Source organism: Bombyx mori, chromosome 14 (genome assembly GCF_030269925.1).
Source record: "Bombyx mori chromosome 14, ASM3026992v2".
NCBI classification, from domain to species: Eukaryota; Metazoa; Arthropoda; class Insecta; order Lepidoptera; family Bombycidae; genus Bombyx; species Bombyx mori.
In genome coordinates this window covers 4,987,602-5,011,511 of record NC_085120.1, presented here as the reverse complement: position 1 = coordinate 5,011,511, position 23,910 = coordinate 4,987,602, and the positions used below count along the sequence as shown (strand labels likewise).

At 35.0% G+C, this 23,910-nt stretch overlaps 1 protein-coding gene across 3 annotated transcripts in view; it reads right to left on the bottom strand.

Moving 5' to 3' along the window:
- Window positions 1–23,910, bottom strand: part of Stim1 (stromal interaction molecule 1) — a 57,740-nt gene that overhangs the window by 32,921 nt on the left and 909 nt on the right. For all 3 annotated transcript variants that reach the window (XM_012695693.4, XM_012695684.4, NM_001135202.1), the window contains exon 2: window positions 4,203–4,333. In XM_012695693.4, the coding sequence (XP_012551147.1) occupies window positions 4,203–4,333 (131 nt within the window). The remainder of the gene's footprint in view (window positions 1–4,202; window positions 4,334–23,910) is intronic.

The following is a 23,910-nucleotide window of genomic DNA, read 5'->3' as shown; positions in this document are numbered from 1 at the left end:
TGTGATGTCGTCTACGAGTCCCGGTAATAACTTAACAATAAAAGTATATACTATGAGTGAGATGTTTAACTTATCGATGCAAAAAAGGCTCCTTTTATAACACATGTTTCTGTTAGTGTCATTTTACTTGCAGCGTATTCGTATGATGATAAAATTTGAGTGAAATGTGGAAAATAATTATTAAAAATTCCGACAAAAACGATGCTGGGGTTGGCGCCTTGTCAGCACGCATGGATAAGTACCACCATCCTACCCATCTCTGACGCGAATGAGTATAATGCATTCTACTAACTGATTTGTTTGAGAGATTACTGGTGGCCCGGAGGCCTTTCCAGTTTTACCAGGGCAGGTGGGCGAGCAAGGGCTCAGCTAGGAGGGTTGGGATTTGCTAACAGCTACCCGAGCGCCTCCCAAAGAGACCTAACAATTCAAGAGTATCTGATTCGCGAATGACTTCTACTAACTACTCAATACCAGAGGGTCGTGAGGTCGTTCACTCGTCTAAAGAATGAAAAAAAAACTACTTATAGATGCAGTTCAGCGCTAGAAAAAAATTCTAATACACAGTTGTCTCGATTACCTTTATCTTAAATAATACAGTTTTTATTAGATTTATATAAATCATATTCGTTGTATAGTAAGTACCATTCACAAAAATGCTATTCCGAAGTGAGTCATTGAACTTCAAAGTTCAATATTTAATAGGATTCGATTCGCTGAACTTGATCCACGTATGTATACACAAAGCTTAGTATTTGTAATGAAAACCGGTTTAGTCACTTGTCAATATCAAGGTCCCGTATCAATGAAGATAATCGAACTATTTATCATATTTTATCGTTATAACACAATTATTCGAAGTCGAGGGTAGGACAGTTTTTTTTAATAGCAGATTCTACTGACTTTTTGGTGGGAACGCGAGGAGTGAAGTTGTGTGATTTGTTTTATTTTGTCTATTTAGTGTTTCTTCAGGTTTAAATGTGTAATAACGGTGGATTGTTAACTGTTTAATATCTGTGAAAGTGCACAAATGTGGGAAAATGAAACAAAGCCGCTGGACTTCACTTCTCGGGATCCTCTAAAAAGTCCAATGAAAAAGTCTCTGTAGATGACCACCATTTTACTGAGATTATATTTCATCCCATATTATCTCATCTCATTTCATTTGATTTCATCCCAGTTGATTAATGTCTCAAATTAATCATCTTCATTTCATTTCATCATTTTTCACAAAAATAAGAAAATAAATTAAAATAAGACATGATTTAAAGGTCTTAGTTACTAGGTCATAAAATCCCTTAAAAAAGCAGATTCGTCTTTCATTTCGAGTAGATGAAAGCCCACGGCCAGTCTAATGTTACTGACCCAATGACCCGAGCGGGCTTTTGGAAAACTTTTCTAGTATAATGTAACAAAAATCTGAATCGCCCTAAGAATATATTTTTAACCCTTTGAACGCGAACCGTCGATACATCGACTCTCTATTAATGCGTATAAAATGCGGAGCATCGGAATACCGACTATTTGGGCGGTTTGATTATGTGAGACCTTAGAACTAATATCTCAAGGTGGGTGGCGCATTTACGTTGTAGATGTCTATGGGCTCCAGTAACCACTTAACACCAGGTGGGCTGTGAGCTCGTCCAACTATGTAAGCTATAAAAATAAAGAAAACCGTTTCCTAGGTAGACCAATGGCACAAACCCATCAATAATCAGGGTGAAATTTTATCTCACTAGGTTTTAGTTTTGGGCAGAAAGACTTAAGGAAACATATTTTTCATAATCAAACATGATATACATAATTCTCTGAACACATCACATTATTTGTTATTTAATTTAAGCTTAGAACTACATATTTACTCAATCAATTTTCAAGGAAAAAACTAGATATCTAGTCAACAGCTCCGTTGTACAGGATATTAAACTCAATATAGACGCGTGTTTGTTTATCCATTACCGCATGTTCAGATTACATCGATTCCGCCAGCCATATACGTATTCAATGACTATATGTGTATAACTAAACAAAAAAATATAGAGAGGGAAAAAATTGCGTCCCATTTAATCAACTAAGTGATTTAAATTGTTACACCGCAGTCTACCGTTACTTCTACCTTGATTGGTTCATTTTTACTGGTGGTAAAACCTCTTGTGAGTCCACACGGGAAGGTACCGCCACCCTGCCTATCTCTGCTGTGAAGCAGTAATGCGTTTCGGTTTGAAGGGTGGGGCCGCCGTTGTAACTATACTGAGACCTTAGAACTCATATCTCAAGTTGGGTGTCGCCATTTACTTTAGAGATGTCTATGGGCTCCGGTAGCCATTAACACCAGGTGGGATGTGAGCTCGTCCACCCATCTCTGCAATAAAACAAATTTTATTTTTCGGCTATCTAGAAGAGATAAAGCGTTAAGATTAAGAACATTTTATTTCTTTTGCTGTACAACAAAGCTTAAATCTAATCTCAAAACAAATGTTGAATCAGTGTTTCGAATACTTTTCAGTGGTGGAATCAGTGAGTAAAAGTCAACAATGGGCTAGATACAGAGTAGTGCAAGTGTTGAATTCGTTCAATATTGTAATTGATAGTAGCATTTGAGGGCACGCCTTTTAATAGTTTCAATTGAACATCAATAACATACTTATTGAACTGATACATATTTTTACTTCAATCCTTCTCAATAGTATAATGTTATTGATGTTTGAAACCCGTGATCGTTCGCAAGCGACGGGTAAATTAACGAGACGACAAAAATCAATAACTCGAAATCATTATCACGTATATATTCGTACGTATTTGTTCAGGCATATTTTTTTTCCCTACCTATTCTAGAAACCTCGAGGGGTTATTCTAGATTCGCCGAGCTTTTAGGTGAGCTCACGGGGCTCAAACCTGACGACGTTGCTAACACGATCCCTAGCAAGAGCTGTGCTTTGCAGAATCTACCACCGGATCGGAATCGCGACCCACTGAGAAGATCCGGCGAGAAACTCAGTGATTTGAGGATTGTTAGAGAGCATACGTATATATTTCTTGAATGCCGGAAAGTTTAAAGCGACATCGGAATGACTTCCGAGAACGGTGGTATCAAGGTGTTTTCATAATGAGTGGTTGAACGCTTATCGAGTGTCACGGAAAACAATAGGACATTTTTGCATGACACTGAATCTTTGTAATAAAGGCCGTATGGAGTTGTCACGTATTGATAAAGTCTGATTTGATAGAATACCTATTATTTAGCTACAATGTTGAACTAACGAAAACTGTCCGTATGGGAACTCATTCGAAGAAGCCATAACAATGAGATAACAAAGTTTTTATTTTTAAATTATTGCTTAGATGGGTGAACGAGCTCATAGCCCACCTGGTGGTAATTGTTTACTGGAGCTCATAGACATCTACAACGTAAATGCGCCACCCACCTTGAGATGTAAGTTCTAAGGTCTCAGTATAGTTACAACGTATACAAGTATAAAATAATCATAAAAAACGATGTGTAATTGGTTAATTTGATAACGAGCTTGCGCAACCGGATTCAATATAAATTAAAAATATGTTCGCCGCAGAACAAAATATGATAAACGGAACAATGGTCTTACATCGTCTACTGCATGTAGATAAGAATCTGATATCTAATTATGGGCGATCGTAATTGAACCTGCTTACGCTTACCACGTACCTGAAAGTGTGGACAATGGTTGGTACTATTATATAGTATATTATATAGACGGCTATAACGGCCGCCTGGTGTAATGGTAAGTGACATATAAAATGTCTTTTCCAAGGTTATGGATGTATATTAAATATGTATGTGTATAATAAAAATCATACATTTATTTCCGTTATCTGGTACCTGTAACACAAGTTCTTTACGAACATAGCACGGGACCAGTTAACGTAGCGTGATTGTTAGTAAATGTTTACATCTATACTAATATATAAATCTACAGTGGTTTTTACGGATGTTCCGTTATAACTACTGAACCATGCATTCGATTAACTTGAAACTTGGTATCCATGTAGAAAATACATGTGCTTAATGGATAGGCTAATTAATATGAGTGTTGGACTCCCTACACCACTTGTGAGGGCGTTAATGATGAGAATGTTTGTGGGGGTGAGAAATAATTATGTTAATTTTAAATGCCCAGCGAAGCGGACGGTTACAGCTAGTTTATTTATATTTATATTATACTCACATCATCGCTCTCGCTCAAGTCCACGTTTCCGTTGGCGTCATCATCGAGCTGCCGGTGCAAAAGTGTGATGGCCTCCAATCCGGCATGGTCTTGTAGGCACGACGCATCATTCTGACACGCCTCCAGTAATACTGAAATTGAAGTAAGGGGGTGATTAAATGGAAACGGAAAGAGACGTGCTGGGCGAAGAAAGAAATCATGGCTCCGGAATATCCGGGAGTGGACCGGTATTGCCTCCGTCGAACAGCTGTTCCGGCTGGCTGCAGATAAAAACGAATATAGAAAGCTAACGGCCAACCTTCAGGATTGAAGAGGCACTGGAAGAAGAAGAAGAAGAAGGGTGATTAAATGAATAATTAGCTTGTTGTGTATTATTAAGCGTACGAGGTCACTAGAATAGATAGAAAAAAAAAGTATTAAGTGATCGCGATTCAATCTCGAAATCATGAGCTGAGTTTGTTTCGCCGGTTCTTCTCAGGACTGTGGCTTTTTTTGGAACCGGTGGTAGAGTTAATATTGTTATTTATATTTTGACATTCAACAAGTGTGTTATACTGACATCTAAGTTGAAATAAATGATTTTGAATTTGAATTTATTGCAGGCTGGATCGTGTAATAAAAATGAAACCCGCAAAATTATAATTTGCGTAATTACTGGTGGTAGGACCTCTTGTGAGTCCGCACGGGTAGGTATCGCCGCCCCGCCTATTTCTGCCGTGAAGCAGTAATGCGTTTCGGTTTGAAGGGTGGGGCAGCCGTTGTGACTATACTGAGACCTTAGAACTATATCTCAAGGTGTGTGGCGCATTTACGTTGTAGATGTCTATGGGCTCCAGTAACCACTAAACATCAGGTGGGCTGTGAGCTCGTCCACACAGCTAAGCAATAAAAAAAAAAAAAAATGTATCATATTATCCTTGATGCGCGCGGAAGGACGTGGCAACCCACCGCGATTACCTTACCAAGAAAATCCGCTTATGCAATCAGTAACAACCAGAGTGAGTAAGATCGTGCGTGCGAGGGTGATACAAAAGAGTGGTCACGACCCTCAGCAATGAGGAATACGACGCAAGGAGGAGGATCCTTGATGTTTTAAAAGGCAAACCTACCAAAAGGTTACCGAGTGGTAGGCACGGCACTAAGGGACGTACTGACCGCCACGGTGAGCTACCGCAGTCAAGTTACTATTTCTGCAGCAAAGTTAAAATTGACCTTTATTTGAAATGTTTAATATGTGTTACGACACAGGCAGAATTCGTGCTTTTGTGTCTATGAGCATACGAGACCAATAGAAGTGAGCCATCAGCTGATCTGACACTCTCAAGTCAATAAAAAAGGATTGAACGCAGTCTCCTCATACGGTATACCAGTTAAACTCGGGTGCATATTGTCCGTTTGTCCCTCTTCGATAATTCCGTCGCCTTCCAAAGGCACACACAATTTGTAATCTACTACAAAATATTTACAGTAAGTGCCGAGCAAACTGTCAGAACTGTCTTCAACAGGTACAATTGGGGAACTTCCGAATACTATGACGATATGATCTATGCACTGTGAGGTATTATGAGCATATTTCAACTCAGCCGTCGTTTGCTGCTGTACTGATAAAAGCCAACTTGAGCAAATATTAACAAGTTTCACATTACATACATCTTGTATTCAAAAAACATTCAAAGCATTTGATGCATGTCCAGATCCAAACATAGGAACACTAGATTATATAAAATATCCGCATCAATATAATGATGATCTAAAATACATTTAAATATAAACAATTCACAATGAAAACAAAAACAAACTGTTGATATCATTTTAATCGATATATAACGTATTAATACATTAAATGCGTTTTTAATTATAAATACCATTGAGATTCGAGATCGTCCTATTTTATATCTCGTTATAAAACGATAATAAATAAACTCGATTATGATACTGCACCTATTATCATATCGGGTGATTAACGATGAAAAATATGTTTTGGTGTATCCGAACATATAACCAAATATAAAACCAAAGTGCGCTTGGTGCGGGCACTGATCTTTCCCATATTCCTCTACGGGGCGGAGACATGGTGCATAAAAAGCCGGGATATCAAAAAGATCGATGCCTTTGAAATGTGGGTGTGGCGGAGGATGCTGCGAATACCGTGGACTGCCATGCGAACAAACGAGTCCATTCTAAGGCAGCTAGAGAGCTAGCCGAAAAAGGCTCTCTTCCATCTGCCGGGAACGTGTTATGAGCTTCTTCGGACACATCATGCGGTCTCCCAGACATGAATTAGAGAAGCTCATAATTACGGGTCGAATAGAAGGCAAGCGCGCCGTGGGCAGAACACCAGCCAGATGGTCAGATCTAGCAAGAGAAGCACTACTCGGTGGTAGTCTGTACCATGCAGTCCATGCCACCCATGATCGAGCACATTGGAAGTACGTCGCATGTGGTCGCGATCCTCAGTAGTGAGGGAACGATATAGAAGATAGAAGAGAGTATCCGAACATAACGATTAGCGAGGTAACAAATACCGAATGGGGAATTTGTTCAATAAAAAATCTCGCCTGGGCGTAGCTGGAATAGCCCTTTAGGTTACCAGCGAATAGGTAGAAAAAAAAAAGAGAAACTATTAAAAAAACGAGTACACGATAGTGACAAAAAATTTCTCCGATAGTTAATAAACATTTTACATTATTCATTGCGGGAATACTGCGATATTTACAGCATACGAGTATTGTGAACTTGTCTGATGTGAACCTGTCATAAAGTGCTTTCAAATTTTTCACCCCACTATTTTTTACGATAAATTTGTTTTTTTCTTTCTTCAGAAAACTTCAGAAAACAATTTTCTACTTTTTAGTTCAGCTAGCTACAAAAACGTGTTTTTTTATTTTATTATTTTAAACTATTATTGCAACAAGGAAGAAGGGGAAGAGGTCGACCGAAGATGTAATGGATGGAGTGTGTGAATGACGATATGAGAGAGAGAGAAGAGTGAGTTGAAATGACGGCTGATAGTCCTTTATCAGTCGTCATTTTAACACTCACTTCTCTATTCCATTCTCTTGAATGGAATATAAAAATTCCCTGTGCCGACCCCACCCAGTGGGATAAGGTGGAGAAAACGAAGAAGAACAAGATATGCGACTGCACAAAATACATCTGGGTTTGTTTTAATATAAAACAATGTGTGAGATCTAAAGGCTCTTACAAAATTCATCTGGGTTTGCTATAACATAAAACAATGTGAGATCTAAAGGCTCTTATGACATGGTATGATGACATACCTTTGTTAAGGAATAGACGGAAAGGCGTATCATTAATAACATCTAACCTGTCTTTGACTGTCATACTGGAGATGTCAGCATTGTCAGCCGTTTATTGCAAAAAGCAACAGGGTGGACGCGCTCCTTTTCTACGTTTAGGGTATTACGTTAGAAACGAATTCCCGAATATTCTAGAATATCTCCAAAGAGTTCAACTCAATGGGATAAACGATGTGAGAACGAATAAATTGAATTTATTACGTATATTAAGTTGAATTTATATTCTTGTTCCAATGTCAAGATTTTTTTTAAGAATTTTATTTCATATACACACTTGGGCTGAAATTGTTTTGGAACGCGTATAAATTTTATTTTGGAGCGTCTGAAAATCGAGCGATAATGCTATATTCGTTTATAATACACTCCTTTTCATAGCATTAGCTATTAGAAAGAGATAAAAAAAAAACAATTACTACTAAAATAAATCATAATTCGAATGACACAATAGCGTTATGTGTATAGATTTCATTGTTTTATTTATCGTTAGCACACGGTCACATGTGGAGGTTACATTCTTTTATCTAGCCCCCGTTTATTTACACAGTCTATGTGTAGGTACATGTGTCATGAACTCTCTTAGCAACCGACGATCTAAAAGTATAAAAAAAAATGTTTTGTTCGAATATTTGCTAAGGCGTGATTTCAGATATGTTAAATTTGTGATTCGGAAAGAATGAAACGTGTTGCCGGAATTATGAGTTTTTTTTATTGCCCTTGTAGGCAGACGAACATACGGCCCACCTGATAGTGAGTGGTTACCGTCGCCCATGGACTTAAGCAATGCCAGGGGCAGAGCCAAGCCGCTGCTTTCCGTTAAGTACTCTCCACAAGCCTTGTTTGAAGAAGGATATGTCATAGCGCTCGGGAAGGACCGTGGAGGGGAGCTCATTCCAAAGTCGGATGGTATGTGGCAAAAAAGATCTCTGAAAGCGCAATGTGGATGAACGCAGTGGCTCCAGGTAGTATGGATGAACTCTACTCCGGTGGCGGGCGGTGCGATGGTAAAAACAAGATCATGGTATCTTCTCAAAAAAATTCTCAGAGCACTCCCCATGGAATACACGGTACAAAATACAGAGGGAACCTAAGTCCCTCCGCAGACTCAGAGGTTCCGGTATCATCTCAAACAATTCCTCAGAGTACTCCCCATGGAACATACGGTACAAAATACAGAGGGAACCGAAGTCCCTTCGCAGACCCAGAGGTTCCAAGTTTGTCGTGTTACACTCTGTTGCAACTACCAGGAGATTTGTAGATCCGTCTGTACTTGATATTATGAACTAGCGAACACGCTTATCTATTATAGCAGATATACTTGGCCCGGATTATGTCATTTACCATGATAACCAATATCCTATGTAAGGATATTATTAAATGAACTGAATCCAAATTAGTTTAACCACGTTTGCGTGATTGAGTAACAAACATACCGAACTCAGATTTAATCAGATTGCAGATAATATCATTTCATTTAAGTAATAAAGATAAGAAGTGATGTAAATAAGTCAGAAAAATTGTGTCACATCTATTAGCTCATCGTTAATTTTTTCAAATAACCAAAGCAGTCAACTGTTTGGTCCCTAATTATTAAATACTTCGAGATTATTTCGAAGGTATTCAAACACTAATCACAATTCATGTTAGGCCGTTTGTCCTGTAATTGCAAAGGACACTTTGTTACCGGTATTTAAAAAAGATCACGTGTTTTCTAGAAGCTTTTGAAGAAAAGGAAGTTTCCGCATGGAAGTAAAGATTTGCTTATTATTATTCATTTATATAGCCTTCGACATGGCAAATTGATAAGGAGGATTGACGAATTTTACATTTTTTCCTCTATCTATACAGACAAAATGGAATCGATATATGTATTTGATTTTTCTAGTTTTCGTGCGGTGGTTAAAATTCGATCACAATCACTGATACCTCAAGATTTCGATTCATTTTATTATTATATTTCCTGTCAAATTTTTTTAATAATTTTGAGCTGACATATTTTGATTCGTTAATGTGATAAAAAAAAAGCTGTTTTCAAATTATTTGTATTGATAATATTAAGGTTCAACAATAACTACCAAATAATAAAAAAGGTTAACTAAGAATAAATAAAAAAAATGGCTACTGAACTTTTCTGTCTTTGCCTAGCCAGCTATGAAATATTTAAAATGTATTATAATTCTATAATGTTTATAAGTAGGTCTTATAGCTATGTACATGTTTACATATTCCTCAGGGTACGGGTTAATTAATTGAACAAACTAAATAGATATCAAACAATAAATATGAAGAAATATACCAACGGCGCTAATAAATTAGCGTTAGCATTAACATGCTCATTAAACGAGGCAATGAATGTTAATTATGAGCACTTATAATAAGGTTCACATAGTCTACGAATTACCAAGAACAGAGTAAAAAATATTTAAAATCTGTTGAATAAAACGATAAGCGACTGACTTCTGAGCGTTCCGCGTTCATACTAGGACTCACTATTGTGTATAATGACGTCATAGTTCAAGAGCGCGATTCAATTTTTTTACTAAAACTGTGTTGAGAGAAAACGTTATAATCTACTCAAAACTTATACCAAACATTTTACGATCGTACACATTACATTATCTATATGAGATTACACTTACGATACCCAATTTACCTATTTACTTCGTTGCTACCTCTTGTTTTAAAATAAACACAAATCTATGTATAACAAATAAAGTATCTATAGAAATAAAAGTTAAACATTTCTCGAGGTACACCGAAGTATTCATATTGTGGTTTCTGGACTTTGGTAGGCGCTTATCAGGTGGCCTTGACCTCGACAGCGTATCAACGACAGTCATATCTACAATTACATATATAGAAATAAAAAAGAGTTTTAGCACTAGTTTATATATTTCAGCCCATACTAGAGCTTATACGCAGTCCGGCTTGATTATACTGTATTGTTTTGCCAAACCAAAAAAATGAATTCAATGACAGTAAGTCAACTCTGCTTCACGATGGAATGATGAACTACTGCAATGTCAGGAGCTCCTCAAAAATATTTAAAGCTCATTTAAGTCTTTTTTTCTAAAAGTGTAGAGCTCTTTTAAATAACCAAATATATGTTCTATTTGCAGAGTTAGGTATCAAGTCAAGTATTCAAACGTGTAGAGCTCTTTTAAATAACGAAAAATATGTTTTATTTGCAGAATTAGATCTCAAGTTAAGTATTCTGGCTGTCAAACTGGCTGCACCCGTAGCGGGTAGCAATCATAGAAAACAAGATATTTGACCGATGCCTTAATCTCGCTTACGATTTTCATTTCGACATTTTCATGATAATATGTTTGGGAATATATAAATTCAGAACAACAAACATTCAGACCGTCGGTCAACCGAGCAACTTCATCCGTTTGACGGAGACTGGCATATATTCATAATTCTTCAATTTTATAAAAGCGAACCAAACATTAGCACTCGTGAATATATTGTTACCCGCTGGGGTTCGTTGATAAGTAAAATTCTACTGAAGTACAACTAAAAACTGTATTCAACACTAAGTACACTTAAAACACTCAACAAACACTTCAAAACTCTCAATTCGCTTCTTCAGGTGATCCGTTCGCTGTTTCGCTTCGAGTAGTTCCGATTACTAACTGACTGCGTGCCATCTCTGCAACGGTTGTATAGTCGAGAAGACGAAATCCCTAGAATCGTCGAGAATATTCCACAAAAGTAGAGTGTCGTGTGTTTCCGCTATCTGAAAACAGATGGCGTTGTACTCCTCGAGCGTTCTAGATGTTACTAGATTCTTCAATATTCGTTCGGCTATTCGGCGATAGATGGCGTTACTCTTACCAGCATAACAATATTCATGAAGGGAAGGGAAATCTTAGACTACCAAGACAATCACATTGTTTACACTCACACATACAAATCAACAATAAAGATTGAATTCCGGGTTATTAAGAAAATACTGGAAAATACAAAACGTAGAGATTGTATCTATACGACTCAAATAGCCAGATAGAAATTCATTTTGTAGTAGTTTAATATCACAATTACCATCATTTAGTTTGATAGTACCGCTGATAAACAGGAAAACGTTTGAGGATGTCAAGTGTTTTATTTTTTGCACGAAGCAAAAATACCTTGATGTACATTCACTAGTGAATTGCCGAAATTTTGTTCACGGAACGGGTAAATAATCATTATTCATATTATGATCTATGTACCGTGAATAGAATTGTATTGTTAAATTGACATACAGATTTTGTCAAGCAAAATGAGAATCGGTTTTCAAAAGTTCAAAGCTATTACATTTAATTTTGACTGAATCGAGAAACAACCGCCTACCTCCTTGTTTTTGTTTTAGTCCGTGAAAAATATTTTTTATGGTTGCTGTTCAATAAATATGAATTTGTATGATTTTTTTTTCCGCTACCTATAAGCTAGTTCAATCGGAGAGAATTTGCTAACACTAGCCCTAGCAAGAGCAGTGCTTCGCAGAATCTACTATTGGATCAGAATCGCGACCCACTGAAAAGAGAAACTCAGTGGGCTGTGTCTATGGAACATTCGTATTGTGCGATGCACCTGTGTGGGCGTTCGAATCCCACAGTATATGAAGTCGTCGTGGCATATAAAATAATACGTCCGGTGCATTCGTATCTTGCGATGCACAGGTCTTCGAATCCTGCTGGCAGACAAAATTTTTTCTAATGAAATACGTACTCAACAAATGTTCACGACTGACTTCCTCGGTGAAGGAATAACATCGTGTAATAAAAATCAAACCCGCAAAATTAAATTTGCGTAATTACTGGTGGTAGGACCTCTTGTGAGTCCGCACGGGTTGGTACCACCACCACCACCCTGCCTATTTCTGTCGTGAAGCAGTAATGCGTTTCGGTTTGAAGAGTGGGGCAGCCGTTGTAACTATACTGAGACCTTAGAACTTATACCTCAAGGTGGGTGGCGGCATTTACGTTATAGATGTCGATGCTCCGGTAACCACTTAACACCAGGTGGGCTGTGCACTCGTCCACCGAGCTAAGCAACAAAAAAAAGTCGGTACAACAGCCGGCTCGAATTTTTTCCAATTATTAACGATAACAAGTATTACAAGGACTTAGTTAATGAGTTTTATTGTTACAAAAAAGGCTTTAAAAGTGTAAACAAACTCGAAATGTTTTATACAGCATATTTCTGGTTATTTAAAACAGCTTTAAAACAGCAGTTTTGAGGAGTTCTTGACATTGCAGTAGTTCATTGTGCTATTATGAAACAGAGTTGACTTACTGTCGTTGATTTAATTTTTTCGCAGTTATAAATTGTTGGACAAATGTTTTGATGTCCTCACTCGCGTTTCGAGATAATTCTCTTACTCAGAAGCCTATTTATTATTCAATGATTTAAAGAAAATATTAGTGATTAATGCGTTTCATATGTTGTTTTAAAGTCGAATGCTTTACATTATTGGAACAGTAATATAACTTATACAAAAATACTGTGTGCCTGCGCCGTATTTTCATATGCGTGTCCAAAAGAGAGTATCAAGGAAAGAAGTTGAACACTGACTAATTTTAAAAACTTGATTCAATGGATGGACGAAATTATAGAAAAGACTTTGCCGGTTAGATCTTTTATTTTCACTGAAAACTCCATGTTTAGTTTGAAATTAATGTCCCTCGGCTACGACGACACAAGTCTAATGAAGCACATCAGCAATAAGCTTTACAAGCAAATGTAATAAGCGGAGATTGGTTACAGACATTAAGAGCGATGTTAAATTTTAATATACATGTGGAAATTTCATTAATCAACTACGTGCCGTGACGCGAACACAGCATGTTCATTAATGACGTAACAAAACAAAACGCATGAGCCAAAATAGAACACAACAGCTGTGTCAAGGGACCAAAATATCTGCCGTGAATAGTAAATTCTCCAAAAAGAATATTCATTGCCAATAGACAATACAAAGGTGTGTGGGAATAGAGATCGGATAACGAAATGTCGATCGATGTTTCAATTTAAATAGTACTAGTTAAAAAATAGTAATTTATTTATCTTGCAATCTTGTTTAGTAGCACAACTGATTTTTATGACATTGTGACATTTATATTTCAGTGTTTATTTAAATTAGTCTGGTGTATTCCTCCTTTGCTTATCTTATTTCTTCTTTGCTGATTGTTTTTAATTTCTTAGTTTCTATGTTTTTGTTTCTATATTGTTTTAATTTGTTTATATTGGTCAGGACTTTTAATTGGCTTTTTGTTTCTATTATTTGTTATATTATTTTATTATGTTAGTTGGCTGATGGTTCTAGTAAAAAAAAAAACATATATTTATAGAGAATACCATTTTTTTTTAATTATGCTTGCTGGAGTCACACAGCTAGAAAGGCGCGACCCCTCTTTAGACATGAGGTCGAATTTTCAAGAATAGAATAAAACTGCATAACATACAATAAATAAAAGGCTATGTATGTATTGATCCAAGGTGAATGAGGGTACATCTCATGGTGAGCGTAATTTCGCCCCGAATAATCCTGATCACTCCCGAATGACTTTGCTCAAAACATCAAACACTATTACACTGTCCTTTTTAATTCATATATTTGTAAGAAACCTACCACAACGCAAGTTAAGGATGCCCAACAGAGCATTAATAATAATGATATAAAAAACGATTTTATCGTGTGAATCCCAAATCAGTATCATTTGAGCAGCATTATAACCAGACAGTGCAATGACTCATAAAAATACTCTGATATCGATCGTAGACACGTGAGCGAGATTTTATTTTAGAACGCGGTAGCAGAATCCAATGTGGGAATAGGGTTGACAAAATATTTCTTCATAATTGGTATTTAAACTTTAAATTTAGATTATTTAATTGTGTATTTAAAAAATTTTGATTTAGAAACGGTAGAACTAGTTATAAATACTAATATTTGATAGTAAATAAATAAAACCGAGAAACCATGATAATTGAATAGGAATTTCAAGAATTATAACGTACACATTACATTCAGTCTATTTTATTTCTGTTTCGTTCATTTTCTAATTACTTATAACTTATGATGGGAACAAGCGCTTCAGATCTAAATACGAAAATAGCGTATAAAAGGAATTGTACCTTAATAACTTATGAGAGATTCGATAAGATCATGGCATATATTACATTTATTTACTATGTAACCGGAATTTAAAATATGGATTAACCTTGTAACCGTTTTCTAAACGTCTCCACAAGTATGTTTTCGTTAGTTGCAAGTCTCGCTCAAAAGTCCTACAATGTATATAAATGATTTTTAAAAGGTAAATGGTTTTGCGAGACGTATTATGATTAAACGGCTACTTAAATCACGTGACCACATCGATTTTATCGCTTACAATATCTAGAAGTATCACGAAAAACGTGCAATTACCGCGTAACATGTTTTGTGTTCTTATTTATAGAAATGCGTATTCATTAGACGGTTGACTAGTACACTATTAGTCATTTTCTGCAATATTCGCATTGGACTTGTTGTATATGATCACAGACCATTGTATCTTACTTCAATTTTAGAATGACATATAATTGACTTAGAAAAAAAGAAATAAACAACTTTTTTTACCTATGAAATACTGCAAGAGTAAGTAAGAAAAGACTATAAACCATTTATATTACTGTGGCACTAAAATTAAAGTCAGTTTTATGACAACTTTTTTTTCTTCGAAATGCAATTAATTTGCTTGTTTATTCAATTGGGTTTATGAGTTCATTGAATTGTTTAACAAGGGGAAGATGATTTGAAGAAGAAGCTTCATTGTATATTAGCCCACTGAGTTTCTCGCCGGATCTTCTCAGTGGGTCGCGTTTCCGATCCGGTGGTAGATTCTGCGAAGCACTGCTCTTGCTAGGGTCAGTGTTAGCAACATTCAAAAGCCCCGTGAGCTCACCTACACACTTTAGGGTGAAGCTGAAATAGCCTCTCAAGGCTATCAGCATAGGTAGAAAAAAAATTAGAGGCACGTAATTGTAAAGCTCTCATTTTGTGTCTCGAAGAATTAGAGAGTTATCCTATTGAATTTATTTAGTTCAAATGATAAGTTTTTTGATAGCGGACAAGGAATACATTTTCAACTCTTTCGGGAATTTCTTCAGTCTGTTTGTTGCAAAAAACGACAGAGAAGTCACGCTTCGGTCCTCCGATTAGATTTAGCCGACATTGTTCTCTATCATGGTCGAAGACAATTCGTTATAAATGTAAACATTTGGCAACGTTCGGGCCATCACTTGATTTATATCCACGGCGAGTTTCGCCTGTCTCTGATCGCTACGTATAATATTATTACGTTATATTCGGCGAAGTGTCTTTGCCGTGGAATATTACATACATATCGCATTGGTTTCGTGCAACAGTTTTTAATTGAAGACACAAAACTCTGAATAGCCATACTGTTAAACTAAAAACTCAACTACATCTCAATGTAGTTTCTATTTCATTTTAGATAGCCAACTAATCATCTGTTTTTCTCTTCATTAGCGTTCCAGTGACAATAGCTATGGTGTTATTCGTACCAGGCCGTCTGTTGAATCCAGAATAGTCAAAATCACTTTTTAACCGACTTCGATAAAGGAGGAGATTCTCAATTCGACTGTATGTTTTTTTATGTTTGTTACCTCAACTTTTAACTGGGTGAATCGATTTTGATGTTTCTTTTTTTAATAGAAAGCTGACGCTTCCCGTGTGGTCCCATTTAGTCCAGTTCTGATAATGGTATCCATGAGAAAGCCATACAAGTCTCAAATTTGCATTAAGTACGTGCGCGACAAATAGATGAATAACTCAATAACTCAATATCACGACAACCGATTTCGATGATTATTGTTTTTAGTGTATATTAATTTGTTTTGGCAATCTTTTTTTTTTCTATTTGAAGTTGGTTTTTGTTAAGGCATGTCTATTTATAAGTTGAAGAATAATTATAAGTTGAAGAGCAAATAATCCGTTGTTTTTATAACGTGAATCATGTTTCCATTATCAAATAAAACAAACATTGAAAATAATGTCGTCAGCGACCAGAAAACCTGTCAATTATTTGAAAAATCAGAAATAATATAATGGCACCAAAAATCAAAAGATTTATCAGTAAAAGTTTTACTAACATCGATCATTATTTTGGCGTATACGTTAAACTTGAAGCTTTATCGGTATCTAAAACCCCGTTCGAATTGAAATTCCAATACAAAACTGTTTAAAGTTCTCATTAAAATCTAACCAAACATATGTCCGAAGCTATACAGACAGATATTAATTAGCGTGTTCTGATAGACAAAGGAACACATGTTATCATATTATATACTTATCGCGTTACCATATATACTTTGTTCAGATTATAGAATAATTTTAAATACATACTTGTTTCCGAAACAGTTCTTAGATGAGCAGGCAGTGTGTTCTATCTGCCTTTTGAATGATAAGTAGAAACAATAGACAATAATAACATAAAGAAATAAAATTGTAATGAAGCTAGTATAATTTTCAAATTAAAATAAGTAATTGCTTTGTTTTTACTAGTCGGTGCAAAGGCATCAAGTGACACTTTTTTTTATTAATTGAAAAATCTTAAAATAATATCTAGATAATAGGACATATCAAATGCAAACAAACAAACATCCTTTTAATTACATAGCATCCTTTATGTATTTTTCAAGACTGAAAAATTCACTTTCAAGCAACGGAAATTGGAATCGGGACCCACTGAGAAGATCCGGTGAGAAACTCAGTGGGCTAGATTCTGCGGGACATTGTTCTTGCTAGGGCCAGTGTTAGCAAATTCTCTCAGGTTAAGCCTATGAGGTCTCCTTCCCGTCAGCAAGCCGCTGAAATAGCCCTTTACAAATGAAAAAGGGCAAAAAAGAGGTACTAAATGTGTTTGTAAAACACACGGACAAGATAGCGGACATGAACTACATTCTTTAATTAGTCGTTTCTGAACACGTTTGTTCATATCAAAGAGGTAACGACGTAATAGGCAATGTACTGACGATGCTACGATTGGCCAGATGTAAGCCGGATAGACCTAACACAAATAAATTTGAGAAAATTTCAATAATGAAATTATTATTTATTAAACAGCTTTTTTACAACCACTTATTTTTTAATGATAATAGCCGCTCGTGTTCATGAAAACATTCCGGTCTGGACCGTCGCCAAGTGAAACTTTAGACTAGTCGGTTTTCCTTTAAATCAGCTATTAAAAAATACACCATTGAATTGTTTAAATTTGCTTTAATTCAACGGATGAACTCACGGCCCATCTGATATTATATGGAACGCTTATCGATGGTTCTTCAAATCAGCACGATTGCTTTGCGACGGAAATAGGCAGGATGTTGTTATTCATCCGTGCGTGCTCACAATCCGCCATGTTACCAGTAAATGCTGCCGGCGATCGCAGTATAGTTTTGATACTCAAGAGAGCGCTGCTGTAATAATATTTGAATCCTAATTTATGCTTTTACGACTCCCACGGGAAGAAATGAGATTGTGCTACTCTAAGTACAGAGTAGAGATTATCAATAGAGTCGATCATTACCATTGATTTCTGTGCAAATTCATAAAGACGTTAATAATCCAGCCTTGACAACTGACTTTTTCCTTCGACGAAGTACTTTAGTGATTAAATCTTTATTCGAAAACATCGGAATTACATCAGGTGGTGGATACATTTTTATTCAATCAGCTAACGAGCTCACGGCCTTACCCGATGACTTGGCCAACAAGTGCACGCCCGATGAGTTTGGTACGTGAAATCAAATTGCTATTTATATGTACCTATATTGAAATAGACGATATTTGCAATGAATCCATATAAAACAATTCAATTAGGCTTGTTTATACGAGTATATTACAGGAACAAAATGTTAGAGTTTCCTTCCGGAAATAGACTTCTTTCGGAGCATTATTATCTGTGGCAAAAATAACATTTTGACATTCACAGCCCAAGTAACTGAGAAATTTAAATTTGAAATTTATTTTGTTCCGACGTTTAGGAACGTTTTATAGTTTGCATCATCACGGAAGACTAAGGTATTATTTCGACATTTGATTGTTTCGGGATAACTAGCGCTCATTTTTTTGTGTCTTTTTTTTTATTTCTTCAAACTAGATCGCGCAGTCTACACGCGCTAGGTATATCTAGTAAGAACGAAAACATTTTCACGAGTTTACCTCGACATTGTTTTGATGGAGGACAATGAACATCTAACGTTCGATATTGAAAACATTAAATTGGTCTCTGTAGCTAGTAGCTATAAATGATAATGTTCAATTGTTACTTGTAAGGTAGCGGTTTTAACACTATCTCCTTGTAGGACGTGTATAGTGAGTCATGCCTTCTGCTAACATAACCTAGTTTCTAGCTAAGGTTGCTCGAAGCAATGTAGCAATTAATCTTAAAGCTTGTTTTAGGTCAGACTGGAAAGATAATATCTGTAGAGATAAATGAACATGACGCGTCTACTTAAGTCAAAATAACGGCTTATTTTGACTTTACAGACCGACATTTAATTTTTTTTTCTAATCTGTACTACATATTAAATATTGATCAATGCTAAATACATATGAAAGTATATAATATGGTTTATGAAAAATATGTCTGCATGCTAGACGCACGGAATTAATAACGGATGATATGAGTGACCTATGTTAATATAAGTTAGGTTACTTTTACCGTAGAATAATATTTAGGGTACTGCGCAATTTTTTTTAATAAAACCCAGAATTACTCAAAGCTATCCCGTGAATAGAAATTCATGTAAGGTCATGAAATCTTGCAGTTTAACGTTCTATTTAAACTAATTTTAATGGTTAATTTCGAAACCCTGGCTGATTGATTATATTATTGGATTACAAGCTCTGGGTTTTCTTCGTTCTTGTTATCAACACATATATATGTACATATGTACATACAAGAACATTTTAACTTATATACTTAAATGTAGAACGTGTGTTACTGTAACTAGAGACTAAATCTGTTTTTGATAACTAAGAAATGCTTATTACTGATGCTGATTCTGATGTATTCTATTTCTAAAATGCTGATTATGTGTTATTTGATTATGTTTTTCTCTCAGTTCTAGCTCTTTGATTTTCTTGTAAGATTTTATTTTATTATTCGGGTTTTTTGTCGTACATTTTCTTTCTGTACATTTAAAACAGGTTTTTCAGTGTTAATGAAGTCTCCTCTACCTTTAGCGATCCTGCCTGTCCTTCGGTCCAGGTTTTTGTTCAAGGGTTCTGAAAACCGAATGACTTGTTACGTCATCTTTATCTGTTCAGTGTTTCAATAGGAAATCAGTTTTACCACGGGATACCCACCCACGTATGTAAGTCACTGTAAGCCGTTGCAATTATTTGCTGTTTTGTAGGTTTACATTTTAGTATTTGGCCAAAAAATAAACTCCTAAGAAAAATCTAGCTATTTTTATGTGCTTCTCAAATTTGCATTTAATTTACACGGACATGATTTCAGTGACGTAATTCAGTTCCTTGATTGCTTATAAATTTGTCTTTAACAGCTTCTTTCTAGATGCAATTATTTTCAGAACATCACTCGTCGACATCAATTGTTTGCATAAAATAATGCAATTTAAAAATTTAAATAAATAAAGGACACAATAAATTAATGTAAAAGGAGATCAACATTAAAGTAGACCCAAAAGTCATTCTTTTTTTATTATAGTGATGTCAGTAATAAATTCTTTGTTCTACCAATATTTTTACAATGTTTTTCGTTACCGAGATCAATTGATCTTAATAAAACAAGAGTTAAGTGACTGTGTTCGTGATCAACTCTATTTGTCGTGTCGATCACTGCGTTGTTTCAAAACTAAGATATGATACAATCTTCCGGGGAAATTCAGTACTTCGTAAATGTGTTCGGAAACTCGAATATAAGGAACGTTCTTAAACATTTCAGAAGGGTATTGAAGTTGAGCCTATCTCCATTTAAGTAAGAGTTCGCGGAAGGACATTGTCTGGTCCGATATAGTTTAGCTTCCGAAGTATTCAAAGATTGTCAACAGCATTGGATCGCTGATCGCCTTGCCTCTTTATTAGCAATTTTTTTCTTCTTTTTTTATTGCTTAGATGGGTGGACGAGCTCACAGTCCACCTGGCGTTAAGTGGTTACTGGAGCCTATAGACATCTACAACGTAAATGCGCCACCCACCTTGAGATATAAGTTCTAAGATCTCAGTATAGTTACAACGGCTGCCCTACCCTTCAGACCGAAACGCATTACTGCTTCACGGCAGAAATAGACAGGGCGGTGGTACCTACCCGCGCGGACTCATAAGAGGTCCTACCACCAGTAATTACAGTAATTTTATTTTTTTATAATTCGCGATGGAAATAGAGTATGGTGAAATAGCGAAACATAACTCCCATTTTCTTCATTAACATAATTTAATTTTATGTTATGTTTCATAAACATCATATGGCTTCAGGACAAAATTAAATAATATTTAAGTAACTGGTCAACCATATATCAGATATCATAAAAAGTGGCATATAGAGCAAATAAAAATATCAAAGATACATTTACCTACTTTCAGGAAGAACAATCTCACAATCTTCCACATTTTACATGTATATATTAGGCTCTCAATGGCCTAATTAAATATTAGAAATACTTAATATCTGTTTTTAAAAAACAAAGGCTAAGAAATTTCTAGAAGCTTAACAATGATATTGATATAAGTAATTTAGAGACCGATCCAAGCCTGTCGGGTTTTTACTAATGACTAAACTACTGTTTAAACATTATTTTAGCATGAACGGTAAGTAGCCTTATTTCCAGAGTTTAAAATGTTTATTAAACTTATAGTATTATCCTCATGAAAGCACAGGAAATTATATTTAGTGTCTAGCTCAGCTTATGTTTTATCTAATATGAAATCAGAACTGTTTACTTTCTCGTTCAATGCACTGCAAGGAATTTTATCTTTGTGATGGTCTAATATTAATAAATGTTTTGTTACAAAAATAGATAAGCTTGTATTTGCTTCTCTTGTTTGTTACAAAGAAATAGTAGAGAAATGTGTACTAGTAGTTCATTGACTATGACTATTAAAGCTAGTATCAAGGATTGAATCAAAGCATAATGTTTGTACATGGTACAATTCGAGATTGCTATATGCTACTTCATAACTTTAAGTTTTGACTGTCAATTAAGAGAAAGGCTTGTAGATGTATGTGAAACATATGCTCATTCAGTAGTTTGTCTTTGAATATTATGTTAAACAGTGTAGTATGAAAATAGGAAAAAATTATAACCACATACATAGGTGGATCATTAGTAATTTATTCATTGATGAATTAAAAAATCTGCTTCATATCAATTTGATAAGTCAACTGTCTAGGCTATATTGTTATCAAGCAGTATTCTGATAATAAATGTACTAAAACTGTCTTGTCATTGAGTACAATGAACTGACTTCTTTATGGAAATTTCTAAGTAATGGTCAATGGTAAATCTTTAAGGAGTTATTGTTGACCACATAGAAACACAAAACATTGTGTTTAATGACATAAATTTGCAGATTTCAATAGAGTTTTCTTGTGTCTAATGGGTTTTTTATGTTTCTCTAAGCCAATGTAGTAAGAAATAGATAAATTATTCAAATCTGAGTACAGAAATCATTTAGTAAAACGGAGTACCTGATGATATTGATATATATTGTATTTTTTTAACAATTATTAATAATGCATTAAGTAATTTTACTAAGATCCCAGAATTATGGTTTAAAAGTTAAACACAAAAAAGTTTGCTACTATTGTAGGGCAATTATGAACGAAAGCAGATCTATTACTATTAACCTCAATTACTTAAGCTCACAGTTTTAACTATAACTAAATCATCATGGTTGAAATTCAATAACCAAAACATTGTATAAAATAAAAATATTGTAGCAAACATTATCCTAATTGCTTCAGAAACACAACATTTACTAATTGAGAGCGGATACATATTTTCTGAATTCTCATTGCCAATAAATATACAATGCTTTCATGATGAATTCAAAACTTTACAAAGTTGCCTATGCACAATATGAGAACTATATGCAGTTAATAATTAAGTTCATTTTACTGTATTTTGTGATGTTGAAAAAATTGTTAATGGTGTAAAATTGAATATAGTTTAAGTAAATATTTAGGTTAATTTCATATTATTCAACTAAAAAGTTAATAATCATGTAATGTGGTATTGAAATTATTGTTTCTCAAATATTTTAGTGTCACAACTTATAAATGAGTCGTCTATTATCAAAGGTGGCAATCTGTGCATTTAGACAAAAAAAAATTATTGATATGTCAATACAGATTGATTTGAATATAATCGTCTCCTTCAAAGAATACGGTTCAAAACCTGCATTAAATAAAGGTTAATAGTTACCCTGTTATTTATCTAAGATGTCGTTCCGAAGAGTTTTGTGACTGCCAATGGAATACAAAGTCAATAATTCGTTTTTCTGATTTACCAATAATTGTCCAAAAGTCAGATTGCCGGCTTTGATAATAGTCGACTCAAATAGGCAAAAAGTGGAGTATAGAACATTGAAACCAATTCTCAACTCTAATAATACATTCATTCATCCCTTTTCAATATTTTAAATGGGTTAAGATATGCCAGATATGGGGAGCGGTACATATGGCACAAAACCGGACCGAGTGGAGAAGATTGACATACAATCACGATCCTCAGCATTGAGGGAACGACCAGAAAGAAGAAAGAAGCTGTTCCATTATTTTTTGAGTAATTTTTGTGATTGTTATACAAAAAATAAAATAAAATGTTCACTCCCTTTAACAAATATCTACGATAAAAATAGCTCAAAGTGAAATGATTTTCAGTAACCCAATTTCCCTTAGGGGAAAGCAGTTTTATTTAGCTTGGTTTAGGTGAACAAATCGTATTTGAAATTTTACTTACTTCACAATTTGATTGAGAACCAATCTTAAATAGAATTATATCAGTAAATGCTTCATCATAAGACGTCTTGGATTAACTTAAATTAACTTCATTAACTCTGTAATAAAAATCTAGGATACTGACTGAATGTTTTCATGTTACTTTCATCATTCATTGTACATACTTTCAAGAAGTTTGGGTATTCCGTACCTTTTGATAAGTAATGTTTTAAAATAAATATAATGGTGAAATCACTATTAATTTGCAAAGAGAAATTACATTTGTTTTTAAATTAATGCAAGCACAAAGATTGCATTAGTGAAAAGATTGAGAATTGAAAATGATCACTTTAACTATCTTTACAAACTAAAAAACGTATTTTTTTTTTAAATAGAGACGATTATCGGTCTTTGTGTTTCTAGTACTCTATGATA